The sequence below is a fragment of the Condylura cristata genome, unplaced genomic scaffold (assembly GCF_000260355.1).
Source record: "Condylura cristata isolate star-nosed mole 26May11 unplaced genomic scaffold, ConCri1.0 scaffold00050, whole genome shotgun sequence".
NCBI classification, from domain to species: Eukaryota; Metazoa; Chordata; class Mammalia; order Eulipotyphla; family Talpidae; genus Condylura; species Condylura cristata.
In genome coordinates, this window is record NW_004567151.1 from 1,118,136 (window position 1) to 1,128,821 (window position 10,686).

At 57.3% G+C, this 10,686-nt stretch overlaps 1 protein-coding gene across 1 annotated transcript in view; it reads right to left on the reverse strand.

The window, feature by feature from the left end:
• The window catches only part of RPS6KC1 (ribosomal protein S6 kinase, 52kDa, polypeptide 1), a 72,515-nt gene that overhangs the window by 24,509 nt on the left and 37,320 nt on the right, over positions 1-10,686 (reverse strand). Inside the window, exon 11 of the mRNA XM_012734200.1 lies at positions 768-815. Coding sequence (XP_012589654.1) covers positions 768-815 — 48 coding nt within the window. The remainder of the gene's footprint in view (positions 1-767; positions 816-10,686) is intronic.

A 10,686-nucleotide genomic window follows, 5' to 3' on the forward strand; every position in this document is an offset into this window, starting at 1 on the left:
CCAAGTGCACTGCTGAGGGGAGCAGCGGGCGAGTCAGGAGGGGTCTGCCGCGCCCTGTGGGTCACTCCCTGGCCGGGGATCGAACTCGCGCTGCAGTAGCTTCGGAAAGCTTCAGAGCGCTGCACTTTAACCCGCTGCACCACCAGGGAGGCCCCAAATCTGAGTGTTTTTTCAGAGAAGCACTGTCCCAGTGGATTTCAAATGCAGCCTGAAACTGTACAACGGGCCGGTTTTTCTCTCCTGTTCCGCTTAGTCACTGAGTGTATGAAACCATCGATACGTTCACGTCATCTCTGCACGCTCTGACCTGAGGTTCTTAAAGTGCAGGCCGGGGAGTATTCGGCAACTGAGCCGGCGTGGTACAGACCGCCACAAGCAAATACCAAATACCAAATAACCTGCAAATACCAAATGCTGTTTTTTTGTTTCAGAAACATAATTTGAAATAAATTCCTGAGGGTCCAGCTGGTGGCACAATGGGTGAGGACGCAGCCCTGCAAGCCGGCCGCAGCCGCTTCAGCGTGAGTTCGATCCCCCGCCCCGGAGGGGACCCCCAGGGCGCAGCAGACCCCTTCTGGTCAGCCCACTGCTCCCCTCAGCAGAGGACTTCATCCGTCGGCCTGTTTTGCTCCCCGCTCTGTCTCTGGGGAAGCCTCTCACCGCCCCTGCGCCTCTGGCCTGGACCCCGGTTCTGCGTGCATAGGTCAATCTTTTAAAAAATAAAAACAGTGAATTTCTGAAGTCACGAAACATACAAAACCACTTACTTTTAAGATGAACGTCTGTTCTGTCCTTGTGTCCATTACAAGCAAAACCTGTAAGAAAGACACAAGTAATAATTGATTTAGGATTCAATGAAGCACTAACTCACAACACCCTGTCTGACAGGGTTTGAGGACAAGTCAGAACCGACTCCCCCGTATTAACTTCTGAATAGATGAATCTTTTCTTAAAGCACAGGATTAAAGTCACCGTCTCTACACTGAGTTTTAACATGGTTTTCTTTCTAAAACATTTATGTGCTTCCTAGATTCGTTTCTACATGTTTCCCAAAAGCAAAGAAAAGTCTTTTAGGCCAAGAATTGTCTCGGGGAACATGCAAGTTAAGGGACTTGTTTTTTTTTTTTTTTTTTAATTACAGATTTTAAACTTGCGATTTTCTCCCTCCCTAAAACTTGCCATAACGTGACCTCGGTAACGCAGGCCACAGCCAAAGGCTGGCAGAACCTGCGCTTCTCCACCTGGGCTCACCCTTAACTCCGTTCTCGCCCCAGGAGATCCCCGTCAGCTCCATCGTCCGAGCGGCTCCAGGAGCTGAACACCCCACGCAGCCTGCTCGCCCTGCCGAACCTCTACTGGCCCCGCGAAGGGCTTCTCTGCTCGCGTCCCCGCCGCCTGGGGTCTGTCCCCCAAACAGCAGGCAGGGGCCACTTTGCACCACGTTGGCTCACGGCTCTCCTCGCGCCCCGAGAAAACCCTTAATCCAAAAGCTGGCCTTCCTGATGGCGCACGCTGCCCGCCCCACGCCGACCGGCAGGCAGCAAGTGACCATTTACAGGGGCGCGGGTGGGCGAACCTCTTAAGGAGGCCCCAGCTGCTCAGAAGCTTGGGGTCCGCAGGCCCTCGAGGCCTCAGCCCAGCCGCGGTCACGCAAAGGCCGTCAGAGTCCGAATGTGGCCACACCGGGGTACCCAGAAATCCGCAAGCCTCACAGGCAGGATGTTTTTCACACTGCGGAGAGCCGGCAGCCAAGGGCGGATAAAGACACTGAGCTTCAGAAGATGAACAATGTGGAGAAGAAGCCGGAGCATTAACAGCAGGAGTCGACTTGAGGAGGAGGAAACTTCCGGATGCTCCATTCTCACACTATCCGCTGAGCAATAAAGGGCGTCTCGGCCGCTCCCCGGCCGTGTGTTGCGCCTCCGTTCCATTCCCACTGGCGACTCCCACAGAGACCTCCTGAACCTTCCCACATCCTGTCCCACGGAAAGCAGGACGAACCCCACTTCTCAGACGCCCCCAGAGCTCCCTGCGTCGCCCCACACCCCACCCCACCCCCAGCCCGCTGCCTGCACAGCCATGACCAAGCCCAGGCCCAACCTGAACTTTTTAACTTCGAGCTGCAACAGTGAGGGTCCACCAGACATCAGCCCCAAGGGTGACCGTCTGTGACTGAGCAACGGGGCAGCGAGGGGACGGAGAAGGCCCTTTGTGCCGGGAGCTGGCGAGCCAGGAGCCAGGCCGCTCTGAGGTATCAACGGGGTGTGGGGGGGCAAAATGGGGGTGACCCCATAAATCCTTCCGCAGAGAAGGACGTCAGGAGGAGCAGAGACACTCAGGTGAAAGGAGGGGGAGGAACCCGAGGCTCAAACTAGTTTCGGGTAGGGTGGGCCTGAACCCCTGCAATTTCCGCTTGATATGCACCCCCAAATCTTGACCCTGCAGAGCCCCCAGACAGTTCGATGGATACACAGTGAGGGCGACAGGAGGCCCCCGCAGCTGGCCTGTGCACAGGGCCCGGGACTCCCCGACCCCCACACAGAGGCCCTTAGGCAGCCTCTGTTTTGACACCCGGAGCGGCTGGCGCAAGCCACTCAGCAGAGCGCCTGACCCACCTAAACAGGGTCCGCGCCACCCAAACGGGTCCCGCCAGGTAGAGGGATGGCACGCGGGCACGGCGACTTCCTGCTGCGGCCGGAAACCGCCCGGCTGGAGAAATGCCCCTGCAAGCCGGGGCCCGCTCGGCCGGCCGCACTCAGCCGTGAGGCCTGACGGGCCCGCGATCAAAAGGCCAAATGAAGATTGATACCCGCGGCCGGGAAGGGCCGCTGTGTTTACATTTGCTCTCTTCTCCTACCAAGTTTGTTTGCAACTAGACCGCGTTCACATTGCGGCAATAAACACAAGAACATATGTGATTTTTTTTAAATGTGCCCTTTGACTGTCAGTTTCTCCCAAACAGGTGTTGGCTAAATGATTATAAATTGGCCCCTGGATACACCTCTTCAACTGAGCCGTGCGGGGCTGGTGGTAATATAATTAGACCTAAAAACATCAGGCTAGCGAACGCTTTCCATCTGTTTGGCAATGATGTTTAGTTAACAATCGTCTTTAAAAGAAGCACCTTCAACTTGGGTTCTTCCGGTTATTTATAGAGCCATTCTTAACACACCAGCACCCCTGCTAACAAGAGCTTTCGCCACTTGGAAATTATTAGCCATACGGCCGGATTCATAGAGGAAACGACGGTCTGGAACATCTGTACCTTTCCCCACGTACACGCTTCGCCCTCGTTTAAAGTCATTTCTTAATGAGCAGCGCTATGGCGCTACATTAATATTAGAGTTGCATGTGCAAAAATCATAAGGAGCCAAACCTTTTTTTAATGCCAATAGCAGGCTGATCTGTAACGAAAGCTGTCAGCCTAAAGGACAAAATAATCGCTTCTTTCACCCTCAAACCGAATTTGTTCATTGTGGACGAGAACACATCCATTTCCAATCGGCTCGTGGGGCTGCTTCCCTTTATAAAGACGAAAATCTAATCTGGTGCTAATTTGATACAGTTGTCTTTTCCATCAAAGGCTCCTCAAGCCATCTTTGAGCTCGTGATTGAACAAGTCCTCGCACTAAAACTGTCATGAAATAATGGCGCTGGCCAGTGCACCCCACTGATGGAAACAACGAATGTGTCTCTCCCTACGCCCTTGCTTATCAGCGCCGTATTAGCACAGGGTCTAGCAGAAGCCAATACCGGCTTTCGCTGTCGAGCGGGACGGGACGGCCGCTCTGAGCTGGACAGAGGCAGGTGACATGTCCCCACTGGGCCGGCCGCACCCGCTCAGCTCGGCCAGCAGGACACAGGCCCACCCCTCCTCGGCACAGGAGCGGGAAAGCGCCAGCTGCCTTCTGGGGTGTGCCCAGGCTCCAGGCGAGGCGCCACCCTGGCCAGCATGTCAGGAGGACCATGAAGAGTCAGCGCAGAAAGCGTGTGAGTGTGGAGAGGGCCAAGGAGAAGGCTGTCCAGTCAGCGGCCAGCCACGCCTTTCCTAGACCTTCGCGGTTTCTAGCTATTTCTATTCACCATCTGTGCAGAGTCTCCGAAATAACGTCAGCTGCAGCTCTTTGCAAGGGAAGCTGTCTTGGATGACTGGAGGGGACATCAATCTCAACCTGGGTGCCGGCTACTTCCCGGGAATCCAAACCACCAACTGAAAGTCGAAAAAAAGTGTCGAGGTCCAGTGTGCCGAGCAGCCCTGGACAGAATTCTGGCCGTGGGAGCATCAAGGTTCCGCCGCTGTCCACCCGACGTGACCGGAACAGACGTCACCGAGCCAGATGCTCCATGGGGGACTCGCACGGAAACCAACGCCAGGGGAAAGCGGCATCCAAATAACGGAAGCCGGAGGGGCCTGGCCCGGGCTGTGAGGAAGCCAGCTCGCCAGCCCAGCGGGAGGTAGGGTGACCTGAAGCGTGGCCCATTTACAAACAGCCTGCACGTCACGCTGAGACGAGTCAGCGATGAAACCGCCCGGCGCCCTGCAGGAGCGGGAACACGGCCTGCGACCGTCGCTAACACGCAAGCCCAGGGCTAGACGAGGCCTTCGCGGCCCCGAACCACAGGGTGCTGGCCAGCTGGCACTTCTGTGGCTAAGACGCACTCTACCTGCGTTCCAGAATGCCCCGATGTGCTCTCCCTGCTGACCTTCAGGCCCACCTCCTCCCCGCGAGCGCTGGTAAAAATCCCGCCCACAGAAGATGGACACCAGCCAACCCTGGGCACCGCTATCTCCTGTGGACACAGGCCCTGGGAGCCGAAGCCAGTGGTGTGCCCTGCACACCCCCCCACCCCCAAGTCTATGGGAGCAGAAGGCGCCGAGTGCAACTCCCAAGCATCCACAGACAGGCTGTGATGCCGTGAAGCTGTGTGGCCATGTGGCCGTGTGGTTGTGTGGTTATGCGGCCTTGTGGCCATGTGGTTGTGTGTCATGTGGCCGTGTGGCCATGTGGCTGTGTGGCCATGATGTCGTGATGTTGTGTGGCCGTGTGACTGTGTGTGGTCATGTGGCTGTGATGCCGTGATGCTGTGTGGCCGTGTGGTTGTGTGGCTATGTGGCCTTGTGGCCATGTGTCGTGTGGCCGTGTGGCCATGATGTCGTGATGTTGTGTGGCCGTGTGATTGTGTGGTTGTGTGGTCATGTGGCCATATGGCCATGTGGCTGTGATGCCGTGACGCTGTGTGGCCGTGTGGCCTTGTGGTCATGTGGCCGTGTGGCCATGTGCTGTGATGCCATGACGCTGTGTGGCCGGCCCCCTAGTAGCCTTGGGCTCACAACTGTGGCGCTGATGGGCAGTGAAGTCAGGGAGCCAGCGCAGCCCGGGCCAAACTGACCCGTGTGCAACCCCCCGAGATGGGTCTTCAGCAGAGAAAGGCAGGACAGGAACTGGAAGGTGCGAAGGGGCCAGGAAACCACTCTCCGGAGTCTTAGCCGCGTTCCCCTTGTGCTGGAGCTTGCGGGTGAGCAAACGATGGGGCGGGGGTCACCCTGTGGACTGACGGCCGAGCAAAGCCGCCAACCGACGCCGGTCGGGCTCGGGGAGCCCTCGGAGGCGGCTGCGGTGCAAGCCCAGCAGCCACTGCGGGTCGCCCAGGGCTGTGGGAGGCGGCCTGCAGACCCGATTTTCGTCCGCCATCCAGGTGTACCTGAAGCGCCCGTCCGGGTGCCTCGAACGCCCAGCAACCTCAGCTCCTCCGAAGCCCTGTTTTAATTACAGGAGAGCTTGAGGTGGGAGGGGAGGCCCGCGGGAAAGAGCCAGCCACACAAACCAAGCTGGTGAATAGGGGGGCCTGCAGAAGAACGGGACTCATTTCAGATTTCTTTAAATGCCCAGACATTTGCAAAGGTTTTAGTATGCTAATTTTTTAATTAAACGCTGCTTCGCAGCGAAAGCTCTTTCATATGCACTATGGATTCTTCATCAAAGTTCACTCCCCAACTTCGCTGGTCTAGCCGGTGGCGGCCTGAAGGTTTACCATCTGCTGCTGCCCTAAGTCCTGCAGAACCCTTCAGAACACACGCATCAAAGCTCCAAGATGAGAGACGGAGAGACGCCCCCCAAGTCTGCACGGAGGCGGGCGGCCCGAGACCCAGGGCCGGGGGGCCGCCCGCCTCCCCAAGAACGCTCACGGAGGTCACGGGGTTCCAGTGGCGGAACAAAGAGGTGCGAGGCTGCAGCTAATGCAGGCAGCAGGGGCTGTTTCCTGGGCGTCGGCCTGTACTCCCAACTGCTACCCGAGGAAGACACAGGCGGTACCGAGGTCCCGGAGACAGGGGACAGCCCTGACCGCTTATGAAGGGCGTTTATGGACGCAACAGCCACGCTGACCAGAGCCCTCGGCAAACCAGACAGGGTGGCGTCCTCTGAAAGGGGGCGCCGAGGCCCTGAGTCCGTGCCCCACGCGGGGGCACGCGAGTCTCTGGCACGGGCTCCCCACTCCCCCGAAGGCTCCGCGCGCATCTCTGCTTTGAGTTTTTGTTGTGCCCTGAGACCATCGATGGAGAAGGTAATTTCTGAAAATGAAATTATTTATGTATGCACACGGAACTGGGATACCGCAAAGGGGCGGAGGCGGTGATGTGGGGAGCAGGACAGGCAGATGGGCAAAGCCCACGGCTGAGGGAGCAACAGGCGACAGGAGGGGTCTGCCGCGCCCTGGGGGCCCCTCCCTGGCTGGGGAAGCGGCTGCGGCCGGCTTGAGGTGCTGAGTCCTCACCGGCTGCACCCCAGGGAGGGCGCCCAAGCTCATCCTGCCACTCAGTTTCACAATGAAGCCATTTATTCTGGCTTGAATTCGCCAGTGCGCTTGGGGTATTAACTGGACACTTTACAATCTGGATGAAAATCAATCCAAGGAAGGGAGAGTCTGGTGCATGACTTCAGCTCCTCCTTCTCTGCAGTTGCTAGAGAAGCCGATGCGCTAGTGCTGATACAGCTCAGGCTGTCCAGCTGCAGAAGGGGCTCTAAACACACGCGCAAATCCACTCACAGGAGGCGGGGAGGGGAAGAGGGGGCAGGGGAGGGGGACGTGAGGGGGAGAGCACAGCCCGAGGGAAGGCATCCTGGCCCGCGGGTGGAGGGCGCGGGTCCCTTGGGAGAAGAGGCCCAACCATCTCAAGTGGTCAGTGCAGCGGTGGGCCGGAGCGCCGCATCCACACCTGCTCCTCACGCCCTTCCGTGCTGAGGCCTGCACAGCAGGGGTCCCAGCGCCTGCCCAGGCCCCGCGCAAAGGAATCCACGGGACGCCCTGAAGGGGACAGTCCCCACCACACGGGGGTCACTCAGCTCCCAGTTCTTTCTACCCCGGCGGTCTCCAGCCACACCTGGCAGGGCGAGCGCAACGCAGCCCTTTACTTCAAAATGACTCGGCCTGTCCAGGGAGGCAGCTGCCCACACAGACCTGCCCCTAGAGACGTCACACGGCCACAGCTCAGAGGTAGAAACGGAGCCCTTGAGCTCGGTGACACAGCACAGCACCACGACTAATCCGACACGTTACCACAGAGCTCTGCTAAGTGCAGATGGCTAGGACCCCGATTACAACCGACTAGCGAATGCCCTTGATTTTTTTAAAAGTTTACTTAAGCGTTTTGTAGAGCTGGGGTGCAGGCCAGAGGGGTGGGGTGAGGGGACCCAGCAGAGCCAGAGTGGGGAGCAGAACAAGTGGAGCCACTGAAACCCACCGCTGAGGGGAGCAGCGGGGAGACAGGAGGGGTCTGCTGCGCCCTTGGGGGTCCCTCCGGGGCGGGGATCGAACTCAGGCCATAGGGGTGACAGCTGAGACTCAACCCCTGGGCTCCCGGGGAGACCCTGGCAGCTTTCTTTCTTTCCTCCCTACCAACATGTGTATGTTTCTTCTGAGGGGAGAGGGGAGAGGCGCCCCGCTATTCCTCACTTCCTCACATGACCGAGGAAGCTGAGTCTTCGCCCTAAGGCTGATATTGTCTGCGACTGTCTGTCGTCTGTATCAGGCTGAGGAAGGGCCTCGCCGTTTCTCGAGTGTTTTCACCACCGACGCATGCTGGATTATGTCAAGTGCTTTCTCAGATTACGGTCACATGCCTTTCGTTCTTCCGGCTGTGGACGTGGCGGATTAATTGTCTCACAAAGGCCGAGCTGGTCTCACACAGCTGGGACTCACTTGCCACAGTGCGGAAGTCTCTATCTCAGGGGATTCCGCTTGCTATTACCGCTCGCTGCCGTGAGAGTCCTGTGCTTGTCACACGTGTCCCTGAAGGGCTCTGTCACCCACAAGAGCGGGGATGACAGACTTATTTCCCGTCAAACACTCGACTAGACACCAGCCTGGAATCGTGGTACCCTGGTGGAGACCCCCAGGGGCTGGCTCCAGACTCTGGGCGCAGTCTCCCCTCCCACCAGTGGGCGTCGCTCTCCAGCTCCCACATCTAAGGTCGCCTCAGTTCCAACTCGTTAGTTCAACAAATGCGCACGGCAAGTCGGGCACAATTCCGGAAACCGAGGCGGTGGTGGGCAAGAGAGCCATGATCTGGCCCCCTGGTGTCGCAACAGGCTGGGATGCAGCACTGCAAGCTAGCCGCAGCCACTTCAGCACGAGTTCGATCCCCGGCCCCGGAGGGGACCCCCAGGGTGCGGCGGACCCCTCCTGTCTCCCCGCTGCTCCCCTCAGCAGTGTGCTTCATCCATCTGCCTGTTCGAATGTGTCTAGGCGAATGCGTCTCCACTTTTTAAATCCATGTTTTCCGACCTTCAAGCTTCTGAGAATTCAAGTTTGGGCTATTCCTCATTACCAGGGGAAAGAATTTGTCTTGACATTTTTTTCATTTACAAAAAAATGTCTACCAATTCGTGTCTTCACAAAGTGGGCACTTTGCCATAAAGGCTTGGGTTTGTAGTGCTTATGAATTGCCAAATATACTTCGCAATGTCTTTTTAGAAAAAATTAAAATGTCACCTTCTAAACAGCAAACACACTTTCCCCGGCTAGAAGAGTGAAGACGGTAATGACTTATGCCTCCACGTAGTACTCAGAGGTTGTCCTGCTATGGGAAGTGCTGGCGGGGGTAACCCTAGGAGACTCAGCCATTACCAGGATCTCAAGGTGACTTGCCCGTAATCAGAGCACGGCGACGAAAGGTCACACTTTGTCAAACAGAGCTGAGAGAGAGGAGAAACCGTAAACCACAGAAATCCTCGGAACAGCAACTGTTCTTGTTTTGCTTTTTACTCTCAAATGCAATTTCTTCCCAACTGCAGAGCTAGGAAAACACGGTTACGAGAAGATTTGAGGTTCTAACATCCAACTGAATGAAATCCAGGCATGAGAATGAAAGTTTAATAAGATCCAGACAGCTGTACTTAATATCAAACTTACAGTTCCCTTGGAAACGCCTCAAACTAGTAGCTACTGTTGCAGAGGGGGCGGAGATTCCCCGGCCCCTCCTGGGGTCGTCTGGGGCGGGTCAGTCATCAAATTAACACCAGGCAAGTTAGCGATGGGAAAAAAAGACAGATTTGATTACAGTACACACAGAATCTGCGGACATATTGGGGTTCCGTTTCCTTGAAGATTTTATTTATTTTTGTGTGAAAGAACTGGGGCTGGGGGGTGAGAGGATTCGTGGGGTCAGAGTGGGGAGTAGAACAGGCGGGTCCACTGAAACCCACCGCTGCGGGGAGCAGCGGGGAGATGGGGGGGCCTGCTGCGCCGTGGGGGTCCCTCCCTGGCCGGGATCGAACTCAGGCCGTCACGTGGCAGCACCGAACAGCCCCTAAGGCGCCGGGGAGGCCCACATGTTAGGGTTCTAGAGACAGCGAGTGCAGGTGCTGGCCTGTACCCTGAGCTAAGGAAGGGGCCAGGGAGGGGAGGAGCTTCAAGGAGAGAGGCGACTGGGTGCCATGGCGTGGACAAGAGCGGGCGCTCTGGGATGAGACGCTGGCCCATTTCTGATAATAACCCTAAAAGTGGGGTAGGCCCCCAATTTTCACTCTTCTGAGTTTCTGTGAGCCTTTGAAAGGCCCCAACTGATTTCAGCTGGACATAACCCACCTCCTGAAGCGCCGGCCCTGGGCGGCTCCCCACCCCCCATTCCAGTCCCACCCGCACCCCCCCACAGGCTGACACGCACCACGCACGGTTCGACTTCAGGAAGGGATCACGCTTTAGAACAGCTGTACTCCGTGAACTAGCTTGCAAAGACACACTATGGTGCTTCCTCAAGTGGCTGCCGGTTAATAAGAAAAGGTGCAGAACAGTTATGTCTTAGCACTCCAGGCTCTCACTGTGAACGCCTGGCTGGTGTCTGATACAGACGTGTTCGGAACAGGTTTGGGATGAGTGGCGTGAAGAGCACGCTTGGAAAGGGTCTGGGCGGGCCAGTAAAATAAACGCCTGGCACGCCCAAGACGCCACCTGGAGGGACTGGACGGAAGGCTCTGCTCTGTCCAGGGTGTTCGCTCTGCGCGAGCGTGCGTGCCAGCGAGGGCTACTTTCGGAGTCACAGACATCTGCACCCCAGCGCTATCCTAACCAAACACGCGATGGGATTTCCCGGCGCGCGACTTCAGCCATTCCGGTCGTCACTTTCTGCCCGAGACGCGCGCCCAGGGCCGGAAGTGCCCTGGGTGAGCCGCGGGCGCGGGACACGGC